Source organism: Leopardus geoffroyi, chromosome B3 (genome assembly GCF_018350155.1).
Source record: "Leopardus geoffroyi isolate Oge1 chromosome B3, O.geoffroyi_Oge1_pat1.0, whole genome shotgun sequence".
NCBI classification, from domain to species: Eukaryota; Metazoa; Chordata; class Mammalia; order Carnivora; family Felidae; genus Leopardus; species Leopardus geoffroyi.
Genome location: NC_059337.1, coordinates 59,965,270 through 59,985,849, shown reverse-complemented (window position 1 = coordinate 59,985,849; position 20,580 = coordinate 59,965,270). Strand labels below are relative to the sequence as shown.

At 52.9% G+C, this 20,580-nt stretch overlaps 2 protein-coding genes across 5 annotated transcripts in view; one reads left to right on the top strand and one right to left on the bottom strand.

Annotated features, from left to right (window-relative positions):
• The window catches only part of TP53BP1 (tumor protein p53 binding protein 1), a 94,859-nt gene extending 93,903 nt beyond the window's left edge, over nucleotides 1-956 (bottom strand). Inside the window, exon 1 of one of the 2 annotated variants that reach the window (XM_045447970.1) lies at nucleotides 789-956. The gene's annotated coding sequence lies outside the window, so the exon portion shown is untranslated. The remainder of the gene's footprint in view (nucleotides 1-788) is intronic. The other variant, XM_045447968.1, reaches the window with a different exon arrangement.
• MAP1A (microtubule associated protein 1A) lies at nucleotides 115-20,292 on the top strand. 3 transcript variants are annotated; one of them, XM_045447963.1, is made up of 7 exons: nucleotides 115-429; nucleotides 1,385-1,486; nucleotides 9,287-9,369; nucleotides 9,635-9,775; nucleotides 10,010-18,173; nucleotides 18,315-18,535; nucleotides 18,731-20,292. In XM_045447963.1, the coding sequence occupies exons 1-7, from the start codon at nucleotides 192-194 to the stop codon at nucleotides 18,884-18,886; spliced, it is 9,105 nt and encodes a 3,034-aa protein (XP_045303919.1). In that variant the 5' UTR covers nucleotides 115-191; the 3' UTR covers nucleotides 18,887-20,292. The 3 variants fall into 3 exon arrangements, with proteins under 3 accessions (XP_045303919.1, XP_045303920.1, XP_045303921.1); XM_045447964.1 differs by lacking the exon at nucleotides 18,315-18,535 and having other exon boundaries at nucleotides 18,731-18,912; XM_045447965.1 differs by lacking the exons at nucleotides 115-429; nucleotides 1,385-1,486 and adding an exon at nucleotides 6,182-6,288.
• Nucleotides 20,293-20,580: the final 288 nt, after the last annotated feature.

Here is a 20,580-nt window from a genome sequence, read left to right as displayed (position 1 = left end):
CGGCCACCACCCCAAGACCAAGGGAGTCCGCAGGGCCGAAGCGTCGCTGCCCCAACCCTGCCCCTGCGGCGCCAGAGCTCCACCCCCTGACAGGCAGCAGCCAATGAACGGTTCTTGCCGCCGGCCTTTAAGAACGGCGCACACTCTGCCTGCAGCGGACGCTGCCGGCCTAGCACTCCAACGGAGTTTCCATGGAGACCGAGGCTGGGCCCGGGCGGCCTAGCGGCGTTGCCATGGAGACAAGTCCCGGGCTGGGGCTCCGAAGCCCCGGCGCTCCGCTAGCTCAGAACCCCGCGGAGCCGCTGTGCGAGGCCGGAGCCGCAGTGGCGGCAGCACGCTGGGACCTGCGGAAACACTCTTTGCTCATCGTGATCGGCGATATTGGTACAGAGAGTCAGCTGAGGGCCGTGCGGGCCCACCTTGAACAAGGTGAGCCGCTGTCCTGGCTGTGCTCGGGGCATCCTCCATCCCGTGCTTTTCCGCCATCTGTGTGTACGTCTGCATTCTCCATCCGTAGGTTGCACTTCCTGAGATCTGCCCTCCCTTGTTAATCTGAATCATCAGTGCATGTCACCTGCATCTTCCATGTCGTGCATAGCCTCTCTAGCTACTAACATCTCTCTTTCCCCATCCCTCCCGTACACCCCAAGGCGTTCCGCAATCTCCCTGAGGCAGGGGAGCTCTATACAGTCCCTGGGGCCACTCTGGTCACACCCCTCCCACCCGCAGTGTCTCGGGTCGGATGTCTTGAAAGTCCTTACCATCCCCTGGAGAGTCTATGTTCCTACCTTAGTTTCTTCTTTAGGTCCCTGAACAGGAACAGTGTGCTTTCTGAACGTCCCAGACAAATCTTAAATCTCTCAGTGCCAGCGGTAAACCTGAGAGAGTGACCTTCGTGACCACTATCTCCTCAGCCCTCACTTCCCTCTCCAGTTGCCTGCCTGTGGCGCAGTGCTGCGGAGCCACCTGCGGGTGGAAGCAAGCCGCGGAGGGGTGGAGGCAAAGAGGGGGCATAGAAGGAGAGACTAGAATACTATTTAGCTGTAAAGACCAAGAAGGCAGCCCCCAGTATCTGGGAACTGGCCCTTGAGTGTCACTTCTATCACAATTGGGCAATTCTGCAAGAAAATTACTACATACAGACTCATTAATGACCAAGTTTAGCCTAACCTCTGCCCTTCTTTCTCTGACTCAGGCAAAGCTCAAGAAGGACACAGGATGGGAAATAGACATAGGCACTAGCCACCTTAAAGACGTCACTGAGGCTGATCATGGCAATCCTTATCCTCTCCCTGTCCTCATGAGCTTGGAAGTATTCCCCTAAGTCCATCCCCATTGACCTTATCTAGAGCCCTCTCTTTTTTTTTTTCTCTCTCTCTCACAGGGATTCTCTCCTGGAACATTGACTTATCATCCTTTGACTTGAACCAACAATTGAGACTCTTCATTACCCGGCACCTAGCTCACTTCTCCTCAGAGGTCAAAGGTTAGGACTAGTGTCATTTGTCTCAAGTTCTTGGGGTGAGGGGCTGGTTACAGAATGTCAGAGGTCCAGTCTCCCTGGCAGAGCTGGCTTTGTGGGAGGTTTGGGTCAGGCAGAAGGGAGGGACTACTGAGGGGAAAGTTGGAAAGCTAGGAGGCTATCCTCTGCATACCCAGGACTCTTTGCATACACATGGTATGATGGTGGAGGGAGCCTGGAGAACAGAATTTCTACCTGACGAGAGAGTGGTTTATGGACAGCTGTTGACATGCACTAAGGGAATGAGGTACTTCTCTTGAGTGATTAATCATCTCCCATGCAAAAATCCACTCTTTTTTTTGTGTGTGTTCCTCTTTCTGTATATCCTAGCCTCCTTGCTTCCCTTTATAGAGACCTGTGAGTGCCCCAGTTACCTTCCCAGATCTTTGCTTAGCACCTTTCCCTCAGTCTACACAGCCCCACCCTCCAGGTTTCAGGATTCCTTGTTCCTCCTTTGGGTCATCCAACAGCTCTTGAGAACAGAGCAGAATCCTGGTCCTAAAAGCTGATGAGCACCATGAAATCCAGGGTTGAAGCAGGGTCTCCTGGATTGCCGCTACAAGAGATAGTCACACTCTGAGGTTTGGCTCCGAAATCCAAGTCCACAGGATTCAATTTCCCATTCTGCTGACTGGGAGAAATGAGTTAGGAATTTGAGAAAATATTTCAGGCAATGTCATTTCATGGCAGTGTCTGTGGGGAGACTGCAGAAGGGCTATATCCCACTATAAAAGTGTTGGGCATCTGGTCATGCTATCGGTAAATGCTGACACACCAATCCATGTGCCAGTGCCTTTATGGAAAATAAAATCCATCCAACTCAACAGTCACTGCCACCAAATGACTGAATTCTTATCTTATACAGATAAGTCTCAATTATCCAGTGTAGTGGGTAATCACCAACCCTTCTCTTCCTATTCCTCCTGCTAACTGCCACATTTTTAGTCATTTCCCTGATCACTGACTCTTCTAGAGACGTTCCTAGAGAGAGGAGATGAGAGGGTTAATATGACCGATGTTCCATTATCTTAGGAATATGTGCAGCATTTTAAAAAATGTGAAGCTGGCATCTCTTTGATGTGACTGGCTTCCTGTGAAGCTAGCCACTCACTGTTTTGAGACTGCCTTCTGTTTAGAATTATTCATGTCATGGCTTCCTCCATTAGCACTGATGATTGAAAATCGACAGTTTTGCCATTTATTACTCCTACCATCTCTGGTGCAAGCTGGATAAGGGGATGACAGTGGATAAAATTAATGACTGAATTGAAGTTTGGTGGGTATGTGCTGATGTTAACAATTCACACTGAATTATCTAATTTTGTCCTTTGGGCCACAGAAACTTAAGAGTAGGCCGCGTTCTGGAATGGTGTAAGAATGAAGAAAACTTAAAGCAAAATGCTTAGCCATTCTTCAGATTAACATTCAGGGATGCTTGGAAAGATGCTTACAGAGAGATGCATAGTTACGCTCAGGCATTTCTCAGAAATAACCACTAATATATAAACACCTACTTGATCTTTATAATCAGTTTCGCCATGGCGTCCTTCAGGGGCCTAGGACCATACTCCTAAGATCAGGGCTCACTTTAGTCTACTGGATTTTTTTTTTTTTTTTTTTTTTAAGGTTTGGACATTTTCATGGTGGCCTATGTCCCTGGAGAACAGTGGAGAATTTCCTGGAAAAACCCACATGGCTCAAGACAGCCACAGCCCCACCCCTGCTGGCTCTTCTTTCAGCTGTCCCCACAAACAACAGTCAGCCCAAAGCAGCTGCAGACACTGCCCCTCCCTTCAGCCTCCCATTTGCCAAGTAGCAAAGGGAACCAGGCTGCTGTGATGGGTTCAAGGGGATATGGTATGGCTTAATCCTTTCTGCCCAATCCACAGGCTAGGCAACCATCCCTCTCACCTCTCCTCAACCCTGGGACAAAAGGCTGAGAAAGGGGACAAATACGTATCCTACAGTGTCAGGGCAAGTGCAATCATTCCTATCCACTCTCCACTCTTCACTCAAACACAGAAAAGGAAGGACCCACTGATGGAGTGTCAGTGGCCCAGCTCCTTCTAGTGGTCAAATCTGGTAAAGCTTTCCAAGGTGAATTTTGAGCCAGGTAGTCTCCAGTGGTGACTTGGAGCCTAACTTTCTAATCCTGCAGAAAATCTGGAGCTTCCAAGCATTATGAAACAGACCCAGAAACTATTAGGACAGTTTAAACAACACTCTGATACTTTTATTATTGAGCACCTATAGGAAAGGGAGAGACTTTTCCTAATTTATAATTGATGATTGATATTCTAAGACTCTAAGAAACATACACTGAAGGATCAGTTTGTAGGCCTTCTGTGTGAGTCTCCACTAACATTAATGTGCTCTAAAAGTGGTATTTCTGTTCCTTCTGCAAACATGAAAGCCGTTGTGAATTAATACAGTAGTTCATTGGCCCCTACAACTCGGGGTTCTGCCTTGCTGTCTGAACCGGGAAAGCAGCGAACATGAAAGTACTTAACTTCCTACAGGCACCTCCAGCTTTGGGTTTACCTGGGAGCTGGGGGTACTCTAGAGTTGGTCTGGTCTGAGATTCTGGTTTTAATCTCAATTTGATTCTGATCATAAGTCTACACAAAGGAGACAAAATTCCAGTGACATTTGTGCGCTGCAGGGTTAGGATTCTAGGAATGAAGCGCTTTTTCATCTTTTATGCCATTCATTCCTCACTGCATTATTAGATGGTGGTATTAATACTATACTCATTTTATAGTTCAGGAAGCAAGCTTTCAGAGAGGTTAAGTGGCTTGTTTAATGGCATGACTGATAAATTGGTAGTCAGGTCTCAAATCCAGGACTTCTAGTCGCGTTTTATGTCTGAGCTCAGGCCTCTCTTTGGCACCTCACCATTTCATTGCAGCAGAGCCTAGGAACACAGCAGGTGGAGGGGCAGTTGTGGTAGGTGGCTGTTCGGAGGGTGAGGGTTGAAGGAAAACTCCAGTGTGAGTTGGAACAATGCCCAGGGTGTGGCCCTTAGGGGTAGCAGCTGAGAATAAGGGGGGCTCTGCATTGGCTGGGAAATGTTATTTTGTTCTCTAGCCAAATGTCTACTCAAGTTTCCCTCTTAGCACACTTCAGAGAGCCCTAGAAAGCAGATAGGAGATAGAAGATTTGAAGTGGGAAGAAATACAAAATATGAAGTTGCCAAAGGGAAGTATTTTCCTTTTGTGATGCTCAGAACTCAGCCTGGTTTGTGTTGTGTATCTCTGCAGATGGCCTCCTCAATCCAAATGGGGCTGTTGCCATGTTGCTGCTTTGCATCTCCGGATCTGAGCAAAGATTCCTCCTCCTCTGTTCCTCCCTGCCCCCCCTCCAGTCCTGGTGACTCAGCTCCTCCTCTCCTCTGGCTACAGTTAAGGGGGGGAGGGGGGATGCTGAGAGCAGAGACTATTTTGGCTTCTCTGACCTTCAAAAGCAGTTTTTGGCAGTCTGGGGCAGGGGTGGGGCTGGTGCTGGGGTTTGAGTGGGTGGATGTCAATGTGTGGAAGGCATTAGGAGTTGGCCAGAACTGGGGAGGTTGATGGAAGAGAAGAGGGCAGGGAAGGACTCTATGGGAGCATGAGCATCACTGGGTTGGAACTGTATGCTAGAGTTCTCAAGATCGTCCCTTTGAGTCTTTTGAGTGCTGAAACAGAGGTAGAGACTAAGGGAAACAGCCAACAATGGAAGGATTAAGTTAGTGTAAGAGACATCAGAGAGAGAAATAGAAAAGTGCAGAGAAAAGGAGAGCACAGGGACCCAATACCCTACAAAGTCATAAGATTTTTTTTTTTGATCCAAAGAGTACTTTATGTTGCACTTAATAATTGGCCTATAGTTAAAAAAAAAAAAAAAAAATCTCACTTGGGCCTGGGGCCCTGGTGATCCTCCTTGGTCATTTTTAACTCTCTCACTGAAAAGCAGAAAGCGCCCAGCCTCTTCAGATCTAAAGACCCAAGAATTCCAAGTATCAGTGCTAGTGTGGTTACTGTGCTGTGTTGCACTGACACAGAACTACATGCAGCTTCCAGAGTCCCTGTGCCCCACCCAGAAGCGCTAGGGACCATGTGTCTACTCCAGAATATCAACCTACACTGCAACCTAAAATGAGACTTCTACCCTCTCTGGTTCCTGCAGATGTGGCTCAAAAGCCCACAGTGCTCACCACCCCATCCCCAGCCTTCATCTCAAGCAGTCCCCTCACTTTTATTCCATTCTTTCAGGTCCCCAACCCCTTTGTCTCCTGCTCCTCCAGGGATTGAAGGTCATTCCCTGGGTCTCAGGGGAGAGGCGGCAGATGGTTCCTGAGGGAAGGGGGAGGGCCCAGGCAGCCCACACCTCCTGTATCCCTGCAGTGTGTCATAGCACAGGACTTTGGTCTTTTGGCTGATGCTAAAAGGGCATTTCTTGATGAAGCAGTGTTGAGGGGAGAAGGGCCTTATGGGCCATTGTAGACCACCGTGGCTCTTTGACTTACTAGACAACTCCTCAGCCCCTCCCCCCCCCCCCCCCCCCCCAGCCAAGCAGAAGCATCAGAGCACTGACACTGTGAAGGCAAATAAACAGTTAAGTCTCCAGTGCCTCGTCATGGACCAGCCCCTCTTCCCCGCCCAGGCGCCGCCCTCCCCATCAAGCCCCCCCCCCCCACTCCCACCCCAAGTGCGGCAGACTCTTCCCTGAAGCTGCCGGCTGAGGCCGGAGCTACAGCCTCCATGAGGGGCTCCCGCCCACACCCCAGGGTAAGAACCAAACCAAAGGGCTTTGCATGGGGATGGGGGAATGCTGTGGTAGGGGTAGCGGGAAAGGAGTTGATACCTAATCTTGTGTGTTTGGAATTTGCCCAGCAGGGTGGGCAGACTGGGGGGACAGAGAGAAAAGATGAACATTACTGGCTGTGGGGTCAGCTTGGACCCAGGACCAGGCAGAGGCCAGTGGGGCCGGGACTGTGACAGTCCACCTCTCAGGCTGGGCTGGGTTGGGAGACATCAGCTTAGGGGCAGTAGCAGAGGGTGGTGTCTCTGGTTCTGCCTGGTAGCCCGGGGTGCTGGAGGACTTTGGGGGCTATGTCTTTGGGCAGAGGCAGAAGAATCTGAAGGAAAGGCGGATGTTATGGGAATGCGCCTAATGGGAGGGTCTCTGGTGTCAGCTGCTGGATTGCTCAGCTGCTCCAATGCTGGGGGTGAGCGGGATAGCGAGTTTTTGCCAAGTAAGGCAAGGTGGGGGACACTGTGGAAAAAAAGGGAAGAAAGGGTCACTAAGATGTGGCATGCGCCTCTTCATAGACCAACCTATTTGCAGCGGCACCCCCCACCCCCCATTCCCTGTAAAAGGCTTGAGACTGGGACTCTAAGCCCCCGCTTCTGGCTCCCTCTGGAGATTGAGAGGCCACTCGGGAGACTGAGAGCACTCCCTCCCCGGCAGCTGCCCCGCATTCCCAGTCCTGTCAAACCCACAGGTTCCAAGTCTCAACCCCACCCCCACCCCATCGCCGCTTCTCTTCCCAAGATGGGGGCTCTGGAACAGAGGCGCCAGTTTCTTCTCCCTCTCTTGTGTCCCCCCCCCCTCCTCACCCCCCATGCAGAGGCAGCCAAGAAAATGACTTGTCATGCTGGGGTGGGGGGTGGGGGCGGAGCTGGAGCCTGAGCTCAGCGCGCACACTCACACACACTCACACACTGCGGCAAACTGCAGCTGCCCAAGCGGCCCCCCCCTCCCCTTCTGCCTCACTGCGGAGACACCTGCCCTCCTGCCTGCTCAGCGTTGGCGGCCCAGGCCACCCCCACAGCATCACTGGCCAAGGGGAAGTGTCCCTGCCTCATATGAAAGAAAAAGGAAAAACAAGTCAATTCCCTTCAGTGGGATTGCTGGGGGAGCAGAAAAGAGAAATAGGGCTTTCTCCTAGGCCTCAAAAGGGTGCATGATATAGACCATGTAGTTGCCAGTCAGAACTGGAGAGCACATGGGTGAAGAACAAGGTCTTTCACCAAGACGTTAACTGGAATCAGAGAAGTCTAGTAGTTATACACAAGGGACTGTGAGGAATGGTCAACTGGTGGAGGAAGAGTGGTAAATAGAAAACAAATCAGTCTGTACCACAGATTTCTTCTTTCAGACCATTCTAGCTCGAATGTGTGACCTTGTGTGTATATGTCGGGGGTAGAGTAGGATTTGCCCTTTTAAATCTGAACTACTTACGACTAGCCTAGGGCTAGCCTGGCCCTTCCCTGAACCTTGATACCCCTCATCTGCCCAAGAGCTGCCCCAGCCTGTCTCTAAGGTGGTTCTCATCCTCTGAACTGACCTCAAAGCTTCCCACAGTTCCCAAATTAATAGAAGAGAACCCTTGAACTCTTCTTGGGCTCCACCCACCCACTATGAGGTTTGTTCTTCGGACACATCTACAGTTCATTTCCCCTGCAGCTGCAAGTGCAGCCCTCTGCTGCCAGATTTGCCTGATCCTGGCACTGTGATTCTTCCTCTTAACAAAGGCCCTGGCCCCAGGCTCCTCATGCCTAAGCCCCAGAAAGAGGAAAGAGCTGGATCACAGAAGAGGGTCTAGGGGACAGATTATGAGCACTCCCACCAATATCTTTCAGACAGCTCACTCCCAGGCCATCTGTTCAACTCTTTCTGCAAGGTAACGCCGCTGTGTGCAGCAGTTAGGAAGGGCAGGAGCAGGGGATGGCAGCATCCTCCATTATCTTGTAACCTGCCACTTTCTTTCTTTGCTGCATTGCTCGGTGTTTCATGTGAGTCTGCAAGAGGGAAGCAGACAGGGCATTTGAGGCTGTTTTGTCTTTCTCCATGGCCTGGGGAACACTCTGAATCTCTCCTTCCTTATTTGTGTCTTGTTTGTGGACCCCTAACTCCCATCTCCATCGCAGAGGGCTCATAGGAGAGGGGCAAGGATGAGAGAAGAAACTGTTCACAAGGGATGGGTTGTGGGGCAGTGTACCAGGCCTCTCTTGTGCCTGGGGACATGGAGGTGAGGTGGGAGAGGGAGCTGTAACCTTTGGTGGTGGGAACAGCATGATTGTGTGCATGCTTGTGAGCTCAGGATTGGCTTCTGAAGAACTAGAGAACAGAACGAGAAATTATACTCCTATTTCTGATCTTTGAATTGTAAAAGCCCAAGGATTCAGATAAATAGAAACAGTCTTTTGGAAAATGGGAATTCTGGCCTTGGATGGGGAATGGAAAGGAGGATGGGGAGTCTGTAGACACTGCAAAGTGCCCATCTCCATGTTTCCAGGCACTCTACTGGCATGAAAGCCCAGGGCAGAGGCAGGCTAGTGAGGAGAGAGCTGAGTAAGCATCACAACCCCAGGAGCCCTCCCTCCAGCTGAGCCCCCCATCCCCAGGCAGCACCAGGAGCTTAGTGCTCTAGAAGGACAAAAGCTTCTTGTCAATAGGGCAGCCTGAGGCAGGAGTTTCAAGCGGAGGGGGTGGGGGTACCAGACTGAGCAGGCAGAGGGTGTGGCAGATGAAGGGAGGAGAGAAGACAGTCAGTGTGGGTGAAGGGAGGAGGAAACCCTGACAGGGAAGGGCTGGAGGAGCCAGTTCCTAGACCTTACTCAGCAGTATCCAAAGTGGCAGGATCTAAGGATTGCTAGCCTCCTCTTTCCCCTCAGCTCCATTTTCTGACTGTACATTCTTTTCTCTCCTTTCCCACACAATGCCTCTTCCCTTTTACTATACCCACTCTCTTCAATACAAAATCCTGCATCTCTCCCTCAGGCCAGAGGACCCTCTGCCACCAGAGTGAGATCCTTGAGACCGTCATCCTGGTAAACCCCAGTGCCGACAGCATCAGCTCTGAGGTAAGGCCAGGGCCTGTGCCTTGCCACAAGGGCTTGTTGGAAGTGCTGTAACTCACCCCTGCCAGTACTACTGCTGAAAGGCCAAGAATTCCCAGACTTGGCTTTGAACCATCTAGGCTGCTTTATCATCCCCAGCCTTACACTGGAGGTGTTGTGGGCCTACTAGTGGGGATCATGGCTTTGCAGTACTAAGGGGAACCAGGAACATCCAATGCCCTTCCCTGAGTTTCCCACATCCATGACCACTCTTGTCCTTCCATTATAGGTTCACCATCTCCTTAGTAGTCAATCAGCTCACAAACTACTGATCTTGAGTGGGCAAAGTTTAGAGCCCGGGGGAGACCTTATCCTACAGAGTGGCACCTATTCTTATCAGAACTTTGCCCAGGTCCTTCACAACCCAGAGGTAAGTGCCGTGTCTGAGTCTGGGAGGAATGAAAACTGGGGTAGGACTGGGGCTGTGGGGAGGGATCCAAGGATGGGAAATCTCATGTTGCTTGAAGGTTGGGAACTCTGGCAGAAAAATAGGAGGCGATCACCTCGCAAAGAGGTGGAGACTAGCAGATTGAATCTGAGTTGGGTTAAGGCAACCCCAGCTGTTTACCTGACCTGATCAGCCTTTCATCTCCCATTCCTCTAGATTGCCCAATTGCTCAGCAATAGAGACCCTGGAATCCAGGCCTTCCTCACCGTTTCCTGCTTAGGGGAGGGAGACTGGAGCCACCTGGGACTATCCAGTTCCCAAGAGACCCTGCACCTCCGACTAAACCCTGAGCCCACACTGCCCACCATGGATGGTGTGGCTGAATTCTCTGAGTACGTCTCTGAGACTGTGGATGTGCCATCTCCCTTTGACCTGCTAGAGCCCCCCACCTCAGGGGGCTTCCTCAAACTCTCTAAGCCTTGCTGCTATATCTTCCCGGGTGGCCGTGGAGACTCTGCCCTCTTTGCCGTTAATGGTTTCAACATCTTGGTGGATGGTGGCTCTGATCGCAAGTCCTGCTTCTGGAAGCTGGTGCGGCACCTGGACCGCATTGACTCAGTGCTGCTCACACACATTGGGGCAGATAACCTGCCAGGCATCAATGGACTCCTGCAGCGCAAAGTGGCAGAACTGGAGGAGGAGCAGTCCCAGGGCTCCAGCAGCTACAGTGACTGGGTGAAGAACCTCATCTCCCCTGAGCTTGGAGTTGTCTTCTTCAATGTGCCTGATAAGCTGCGGCTGCCTGATGCCTCCCGGAAAGCCAAGCGCAGCATTGAGGAGGCCTGCCTCACTCTTCAACACCTAAACCGCCTGGGCATCCAGGCCGAACCTCTGTACCGTGTGGTCAGCAACACCATTGAGCCACTGACCCTCTTCCACAAGATGGGTGTAGGACGGCTGGACATGTATGTCCTCAACCCTGTCAAGGACAGCAAAGAGATGCAGTTCCTCATGCAAAAGTGGGCAGGCAATAGTAAAGCTAAGACAGGCATTGTGTTGGCTAATGGGAAGGAGGCTGAGATCTCAGTGCCCTACTTGACTTCTATCACGGCTCTGGTTGTCTGGCTACCAGCCAATCCCACTGAGAAGATTGTACGTGTGCTTTTTCCAGGGAACGCACCCCAGAACAAGATCCTGGAGGGCCTGGAAAAGCTTCGGCACCTGGACTTCCTGCGGTACCCTGTGGCTACACAGAAAGACTTGGCCTCTGGGGCTGTGCCTGCCAACCTCAAACCCAGCAAAATCAAACAGCGGGCTGACAGCAAGGAGAGCCTCAAGGCCACTGCCAAGACAGCTGTAAGCAAGCTGGCCAAACGGGAGGAGGTGGCTGAAGAGGGAGCCAAGGAGGCCCGCTCAGAACTAGCCAAGGAGTTAGCCAAGACAGAGAAAAAAGTAAAAGAGTCATCTGAGAAGCCCCCAGAGAAGCCTACCAAGCCTGAAAGGGTGAGGACAGAGTCGAGTGAGGCACTGAAGGCAGAGAAGCGAAAGCTGATAAAAGACAAGGTAGGGAAGAAGCACCTAAAAGAAAAGATCTCAAAGCTGGAAGAGAAAAAAGACAAAGAGAAAAAAGAGATCAAGAAGGAGAGGAAGGAGCTCAAGAAGGATGAAGGAAGGAAGGAGGAGAAGAAGGATGCCAAGAAAGAGGAGAAGAGGAAGGATACCAAACCTGAGGTCAAGAAAATTTCCAAGCCAGACCTGAAGCCCTTTACCCCTGAGGTACGTAAGACCCTCTACAAAGCCAAGGCCCCTAGCAGGGCCAAAGTGGACAAGAGTCGGGCTGCCCGTGGGGAGAAGGAGCTGTCCTCTGAGCCCCGGACACCCCCAGCCCAGAAGGGGGCTGTACCACCCCCAACAGTCAGTGGGCACAGGGAGCTGGCTCTGTCTTCACCAGAGGATCTCACACAGGACTTTGAGGAGATGAAGCGTGAGGAGAGAGGGTTGCTGGCTGAACAAAGGGACCTAGGACTAGGAGAGAAACCACTCCCTCCAGACACTGCAGAGGAGGGACCCCCAAGCACAACCGGCCAGGAGATACCACCCTCTGTTCCACGGCTGGAACAAGAAGAGCCTATGATGAAGGAGAAAGAGATTGTCCCAGACATCCCTGAAGAACAAGGTAGCAAGGATAGAGGCCCAGACTCTGGGGCTGAAACAGAGGAAGAGAAAGATACCTGGGAGGAAAAGAAGCAGAAGGAAGCAGAGAGGCTCCCTGATAAAATAGAAGCCAGAGAGGAAAGTGAACCTGAGGTAAAGGAGGATGTGATAGAGAAGGCTGAGTTAGAAGAAATGGAGGAGGTGCACCCTTCAGATGAGGAGGAAGAGGAAGAGACAAAGGCTGAAGGTTTTTACCAAAAACATATGCAGGAAGCCTTGAAGGCAACTCCAAGGATCAGGGAGGCCCTCGGGGGCCGGGAAGTAGGACTCCAGGGCAAAGCTCCTGAGAAGGAAACCTCATCATTCCTAAGCAGCCTGGCCACACCTGCAGGAGCCACTGAGCATGTCTCTTACATCCAGGATGAGACAATTCCTGGCTACTCAGAGACAGAGCAAACCATCTCAGATGAGGAGATTCATGATGAGCCGGAGGAACGTCCAGCTCCACCTAGATTTCCTACAAGTACCTATGACCTCCCTGAGCCTGAGGGTCCTGGCCCCTTTGAGGCTAGCCAGCCTACAGACAGTGTTGTTCCTGTCACCTCCAGCAAAGGCTATGGAGCAGCAGAGACTGAACTCACCTACCCCCCCAACATGGTGGCCGCCCCTCTGGCTGAAGAGGAACACGTGTCCTCGGCCACCTCAATCACTGAATGCGACAAGCTTTCTTCCTTTGCCACATCCGTGGCTGAGGACCAATCTGTGGCTTCACTCACAGCTCCCCAAACAGAAGAGACAGGCAAGAGCTCCCTGCTGCTCGACACAGTTACAAGCATCCCCTCATCCCGCACTGAAGCCACTCAGGGCTTGGACTATGTGCCGTCGGCTGGTACCATCTCACCTACCTCTTCACTGGAAGAAGACAAGGGCTTCAAATCACCACCCTGTGAGGATTTCTCTGTGACTGGTGAGTCAGAGAAGAAAGGAGAGATTGTAGGGAGAGGCTTGCCTGGAGAGAGAGCCGTGGAAGAGGAAGAGGAGGAGATCACAAATGTAGAGATATCTGAGAAACTTCCCAGTCAGTTTGGAACCCCGGTGTTTGGTGTCCCTGGGCATACCCTACATCAAGGGGAACCAGTCCTTGGAGAAGTGGAGGAGCGCTGCCTTAGCCCAGATGACAGCACAGTGAAGATGGCCTCTCCTCCACCATCTGGCCCACCCAGTGCCACCCACACACCCTTTCATCAGTCCCCAGTGGAAGAAAAGTCTGAGCCCCAAGACTTTCAGGAAGCAGGCTCCTGGGGAGGAACTAGGAGTACACCAGGTATGGGCAAGGAAGATGCAGCAGAGGAGATAGTTAAGACAGGGCCTGAAGAGGTCACATTGGAGGAGGGAAAGGTGCCTCCTCCCAGGAGCCCCCATGCCCAGGAAGCACCTGTCAGCATCGTTGGAGAACATACAGGCTGCACTATCCAGCTGTTGCCAGAACAGGACAAAGCAATAGTCTTTGAGACTGTGGAGGCAGGAGAGCCCACAGGCCCAATTCTGGGAACAGAAGCTCTTTCCAGAGATTTGAGAACGTCACTCCAAGAATCTAGTGAAACTCAGAAAGATGGGGTGCTCCAGTTTCCTGACCAAAGCCTCTCCCCTGAAGATGCAGAGTCCGTATCTATACTCAGTGTGGTCTCACCAGACACAGCCAACCAAGAAGCCATCCCCAGGTCTCCCTGTGGCCTGACAGAGCAGCACCTACACAAAGACCTTTGGCCAGAGGTATCTCCAGAAAACACCCAGTCACTTTCTCTCTCAGAAGAGAGTCCCAGCAAGGAGACCTCTCTGGATATCTCTTCTAAGCAGCTCTCTCCAGAAAGCCTTGGCACCCTCCAGTTTGGGGAACTAAGTCTTGGAAAGGAAGAAAAGGGGCCTCTGATACAGGCTGAGGACACCTCTCAGCACCTAGTGCATACATCTATTCCAGAACCCTGTGCAGCCACACTGTCACCTCCCACAGATGGGACCACTGGTTACTCTGTACTGGCAGACATCACAGATAAGAGCCCTGATGGAAAGTTACCTACCAGCTCCTTCTCTCACTCTACATTGTTGGGAGATGAGAAGCACTCACCTGGTGTGATCATAAGCCCTGGTGAACACATTCTGACACCTGACAGCTCCCTCACCAAGAGTCCTGAGTCTTTGCCAAGCCCTGCCATGGAGAGCATTGCCATGGAGTGGGAAGGTAAAGTTCCAGAGTTGAAAGACAGAACCCCAGAGCAGAGGGACAAGGGACCTGAACCAAAAGATGAAGTCTTACAGCAGGACAAAATTCTGGAGCAGAAGGATGACATTGTACAGCAAAAGGATACAGCCATTGGCCAGAAAGATAAGGCTCTGGAAGAGAAGACTAAGGCTGTAGAGCAGCAGGATAAAGCTTTAGAACAAAAAGGCAGAGACTTAGAACAAAGGGACATAGCCCTGGAACAGAGGGACAAGGCCCTGGAATCAAAAGACAAAGACTTAGAACAAAAAGACAAGGTTCTGGAACAGGAGGACAAGATCCCAGAAGAAAAAGGTGAAACCTTAGAACAAAAAGCCAGAGACGTTGAGCATAAAGACAGGGCTCCAGAGGACAAGGTCCCTGAACTGAAGGGCAAGGCCTTAGGACAGACAGACGAAGTCCCTGAGCAGAAGGACAAGGCCCATGGACAGAAGGATAAGGCCTTAGAACAAAAAGACATAGACTCAGAACAAAAAGGCAAGGCCCAAGAACAGAAGGAGGAGGCCTTGGAAAAGAAGGATGAGGCCTTAGAACAAAAGTACTGGGCCTTAGGACAGAAGGATGAAGCCCTGGAACAAAGCAATAAGGCCACTGAACAGAAAGATAAGGCTCTGGAAGAGAAGGACAAAACTCAGGAGCAGGAGAGCCCAGTGCAGGAGGATAAAACCATGAAACCAAAGGAGAAGATCCTAGAGGAAAAATCTCCAGAAAAAGTTAAGGCTGTGCAACAGGAAGAAGAAGCTCTGCCGGAGAAGACCAAAGTTCTGGGGCTGGAAGAGAGCCCAGTGCATGAGGACAAGGCCCCGGATCAGGGAGAGAAGTACTGGAAGGAGCAGGATGTGGTACAGGAGTGGCAAGAAACATCTCCCTCCAGAGATGAGCCAGTTGGAGAACAGAAAGAGCCTGCCCGGACATGGGAGGACACATCTCCTGAGCAGGAGGACAGGTACTGGAGGGGCAGAGAGGATGTGGCCCTGGAACAGGACACATACTGGAGGGAGCTGAGCTGTGAGCGTAAGGTCTGGTTCCCTCATGAGCTGGATGGCCAGGGGGCCCGGCCACGGTACACAGAAGAGCGGGAGAGCACTTTCCTTGATGAGGGGCCAGATGATGAACAAGAAGTGCCCCCACTGGAGCACACGCCTCAGAGCCCCTGGGCCTCAGACTTCAAGGGTTTTCAGGAGCCCTCACCACAGAAGGGACTGGAGGTGGAGCGCTGGCTTGCTGAGTCACCAGTTGGGCTGCCTCCAGAGGAAGAAGACAAGCTGACCCGTTCCCCTTTTGAAATCATCTCTCCTCCAGCCTCCCCACCTGAGGTGGTTGGACAGAGGGTTCCTCCAGCTCCTGGACAAGAAAGCCCTATCCCAGAGCCTGAGCCCATGCTACCCATGAGGAACGAACCCACCACCCCCTCATGGCTGGCTGACATCCCACCATGGGTGCCCAAGGACAGACCCCTGCCCCCTGCACCCCTCTCCCCAGCTCCAGCTCCCCCCACGCCTGCCCCAGAACCACACACTCCTGCACCCTTCTCCTGGGGCACCACTGAGTATGACAGTGTGGTGGCTGCAGCACAGGAGGCAGCAGCTGAGTTGGAAGGTGGGCCATACTCTCCCTTGGGGAAGGACTACCGCAAGGCCGAAGGGCAGACAGAAGAAGAAGGTGGGGCTGGGGCTCCTGGCAGCAGCCCTCAAAGCTCAAAGGTTCCAGAGGCCAGTGAAAGCCATCCCACCAAGGAGCCCGAAGAGATAGAACCTGAGCAGAGAGAGCCCACACCCTATCCTGATGAGAGAAGTTTCCAGTACGCAGACATCTATGAGCAGATGATGCTTACTGGGCTTGGCCCTGCATGCCCCACTAGAGAGCCTCCGCTTGGGGCAGCTGGGGACTGGCCCCCACGCATCTCAGCCAAGGAGGAGGCTGCTGGCCGAAACCCATCTGCAGAGAAGGAGCTTTCATCTCCTGTCTCACCCAAGAGCCTCCAATCTGACACTCCAACCTTTAGCTATGCAGCCCTGGCGGGACCCACTTTACCCCCTAGGCAAGAGCCTGAGCCGGGTCCGGGTATGGAGCCCAGCCTCACCCCACCTGCAGTGCCCCCCCGTGTTCCTATCCCCCTGAGCAAAGGCCCAAGCCCCTCTCTTAATGGTAATATCCTGAGCTGTAGCCCAGATAGGAGAACCCCATCACCCAAGGAATCAGGCCAGGGTCACTGGGATGACAGCACTAGTGACTCAGAGCTGGAGAAGGGAGCACGGGAACAGCCAGAGAAAGAGGCCGAGTCCCCGAGTCCCCCTCACCCTATCCCTGCAGGGCCCCCTACGTTGTGGCCTGAAAGTGAGGCACATACCAGCCCTCCCTCGGACTCACACCTGGGCCCTGCCCGACCCAGCCTGGACTTCCCTGCTTCAGCCTTTGGCTTCTCCTCATTGCAGCCAGCTCCTCCACAGCTGCCCTCTCCTGCTGAACCCCGCTCAGCACCCTGTGGCTCCCTTGCCTTCTCTGGGGACCGAGCTCTGGCTCTGGCTCCGGGTCCCCCCACCAGAGCCCGGCATGATGAGTACCTCGAAGTGACCAAGGCCCCCAGCCTGGACTCCTCACTGCCCCAGCTCCCATCACCCAGCTCTCCTGGGGCTCCTCTCCTCTCCAGTCTGCCAAGACCTGCTTCACCAGCCCTGTCTGAAGGCTCCTCCTCTGAGGCCACCACACCTGTGATTTCAAGTGTGGCTGAGCGCTTCCCTCCTGGCCTGGAGGCTGCAGAACGGGGGTCTGGAGAGCTGGTCTCGGGAATGGAACCAGCTGCCCAAAGTCTCTGGGACCTCACTCCTCTGAGCCCAGCACCCCCAGCTTCACTGGACTTGGTCCCAGCTCCAGCTCCAAGCTTACCTGGAGACATGGATGACAGCACTCTGCCCTGCCACCTGGAATGCACAGGAGCTCCTACCAAGAAGCCAAGCCCATTCCAGAGTCCCTCTGGGGATTGTGCCACCAATGGCCCAACTGAAACCAGCCCCAACCCCCCAGGCCCTGCCCTGGCCAAGGCTGAGAAAGAAGCAGCTGAGACTTGCCCTGCCTGGGAACGTGGGGCCTGGCCTGAGGGAGCCGAGAGGAGTTCCCGACCTGACACACTTCTTTCCCCAGAGCAGCCACTGTGCCCTGGAGGGGCTTCTGGAGGCCAACCCAGAAGTGTCTCCCCTGAGGTTGAGGCTGGGCCCCAGGGATGTGCTGCTGAGCTCCGGCCCCACCGAGGGGAACTCTCCCCATCTTTTCTGAACCCACCTCTGCCCCAATCCACAGATGAAGGTGACCTCTCAACTGAAGATGCTCGGCTAGTAGGGAGGGGAGGGCGGCGCCGGGCAGGGGGCCCAGGGGCCACAGGGGGCCCGTGCCCTGTGGCTGATGAGACACCCCCAACATCAGCCAGTGACTCAGGCTCCTCACAATCAGATTCTGATGTTCCACCAGAAACTGAGGAGTGTCCATCCATCACAGCTGAGGCAGCTCTTGACTCAGATGAAGATGGGGACTTCCTGCCTGTGGACAAAGCTGGAGGGGTCAGTGGGACTCACCATCCCAGGCCTGGCCATGACCCACCCCCTATCCCTCAGCCAGACCCCCGCCCATCCCCTCCTCGCCCTGATGTGTGCATGGCTGACCCTGAGGGGCTCAGCTCAGAATCTGGAAGGGTAGAAAAACTACGTGAGAAGGAGAAAGCACAGGGGAGAGTAGGGCGCAGGGCCCCAGGCAGGGGCAAGCCAGCATCTCCTGCCCGGCGTCTGGATCTTCGGGGAAAACGCTCACCCACCCCTGGTAAAGGGCCTGCAGATCGAGCATCCCGGGTCCCACCCCGACCACGCAGCACTCCAAGCCAAGTCACCCCAGCAGAGGAAAAGGATGGACACAGCCCCATGTCCAAAGGCCTAGTCAATGGACTCAAGGCAGGATCATGTAAGTATAACATGAAAAGTTAGAGATTGTGGGTTGGGGTTGGGTGTGGCTGGTCAAAGACTCCAGGAGTAGGAGAAACTGTGGAAGATTGCTAAAAGTGTCTACTTTACCTCTCCAATGAGTCCTGGCTTGTCTCTACAGCGGCCTTGGGTTCCAAGGGCAGCTCTGGCTCCCCTGTATACGTGGATCTCGCCTATATCCCGAATCATTGCAGTGGCAAGACTGCTGACCTTGACTTCTTCCGTCGAGTGCGTGCATCCTACTATGTGGTCAGTGGGAATGACCCTGTCAATGGCGAGCCGAGCCGGGCTGTGCTGGATGCCCTGCTGGAGGGCAAGGCCCAATGGGGGGAGAATCTTCAGGTGAGTGGCAAGGGATGCCAAGGAGGAGGTCTGGTCAAAGCTTACTCAGTGGAACACAGTCTCTATTCATAAAAGAACTGAACCCTTTCTATGGGCAGTGGGACTACTTCCTAGACCATCAGGTGTGATGCCCCATCCCCCTCACTTACCTTCCCTTCATAATGTCACATCAGGCATGTCTTGTCTCCCTCCTAGGTGACTCTAATCCCTACCCATGACACAGAGGTGACTCGTGAATGGTACCAGCAGACTCATGAGCAGCAGCAACAACTGAATGTTCTGGTCCTGGCTAGCAGCAGCACCGTGGTCATGCAAGATGAGTCCTTTCCAGCCTGCAAGATTGAGTTCTGAAAGAATCACACTCCTTTCCCCAGGAATCTGCTTCCCCAGCTCCCTTAGAGAATGGCTATTGCTGAGTCCGTTGGGGTTGAGGGACACGGGAGCTGGGGTGGGGGAGACAGGGCGGGATGTCTTGTTGTGGGAATTTGGGCTGGGCTAAATGGGAGAGGTTGTCCCTCCCCCTCATCCATACCCAACGGGATTTTCAAAACCAAAGGCAACAGGGATTGGATAGAGGGAGGGCACAAAATTAGGATAGGAGGTCATCTGATGCCTGAGAACTCTGGAGTGACACCCTCTCCTAACACTACCAAATGTTCATATTGGGTGGGAAGGAAGGATGGGTCTCAGCAACCTCCTCCCTCATGGAGGGAGATCATATATCCCCAAGCCCAGGGACCTCTTTATCTCTATTTAGCAACCCAAGGAAGAATTTCCAGTAATAATTTATGTGACCTGGGGCAGGATTCTGTCAGTAAGGTACCCAGAGCTGCGCCCCTTCCTCCATCTCCCATTCCCTTACCCACCGGGGTCTGGGTTCCAGCAGGGGTCTAGGGGTAAACCACTGCTATACTGTCCCACTGCCCCCCACCATATCTGAATGTCTCAATACAAAACTTGAAGCTCTTTTGACCAACAGACTGGTGAGAGAAGAAAGTTGCTTATCCTCCCAGCCCCTGCTTCATACCATTCACATCCCAGAGCTGTGCCCAGACCAGGCCTATTGGGCAGCACAAGAGGGGCAAGGAGAGCCCAGCCCCAATCCCAGAATTCCTCCAAGCTCCCTGACCTTTTGACGTTTTCACCTACCCATTCCAATTATCCTCATCCCTTTTCATCCCCTGCTTGGCTTCTCTGCATGTGGTCATCTGCTGTGGCCTGGTGTGTAATGGGTTAAAAATAAGCCACTGCCTGACATCCCAACATTTGACACCCCAGCAATGTGTGACTCCCCCCAACATTCCACTATGCCATCCTGCAGCTGAAATGGGAACACTGGCTGCCTTTCCAGCCCTAAACTCTTGGACAGAGGATCTGGGAGGTAGAGGCTATGCCAGAGAACTTGGGGAAAATGAGAGGAAGGGAAGAGGGAGACAAAGCTGAGCTAAAGCTGAACTCCTACTGAGTAAGATGAAAACAGGCTGAAGAAACCACCCCAGGAGAGGACCTCTCCCCAAGCAAGCCAATGAGCAGCCCTGCCAGACTATCGCTGGACTGAGAAATCCAGACACTCGTCAGGGCTCGGCTTCTCTGCCAAATGACTGTGTGGAAAATAATATGAGCCGGCCTGTGTTCTTCCTAGCTCCCACCCTCCCTTTGCTGCTGTGCTCTGCTCCTCCCCACACTTCCCTGCTATAGTTCCCAGCTGCTGTAATGGAGCCGCCTCCAACTCTAACAATAAAATCAAGTTCATTACAGATGCTGTCGTGAGGCTTAGGCTTTTTCTGACTCTACACATTGCTTAGTTGCTGGACCTTGGCTTCTACCTCTCTGCTTCTCCTGGCACTGTCATTGATTTTGATGTCTTTGATAACTGGAAGCAGCTCCAGGACCCAGGGAAGCCAGAGAACATCGGGTAGATAAAGGTAGAAAAGATATGGGGAGCCAGCATAATTTCTGAAAATGAGAATGCCAGAGTATGAGGAATAGGGGCCTAAGGTGGGGAGATACATTTGGTTTGGGGGAGGGAAGAGAGGGGCAGGGTG

Excerpts from the sequence above, each read along its gene's own strand:
- MAP1A (XM_045447963.1), top strand. The coding sequence starts at position 192 with ATGGAGACCGAGGCTGGGCCCGGGCGGCCTAGCGGCGTTGCCATGGAG. Across the intron at positions 9,776-10,009 it reads AGGTCCTTCACAACCCAGAG|ATTGCCCAATTGCTCAGCAA; the intron begins GTAAGTGCCGTG and ends CCATTCCTCTAG. Across the intron at positions 18,174-18,314 it reads TGGACTCAAGGCAGGATCAT|CGGCCTTGGGTTCCAAGGGC; the intron begins GTAAGTATAACA and ends TTGTCTCTACAG.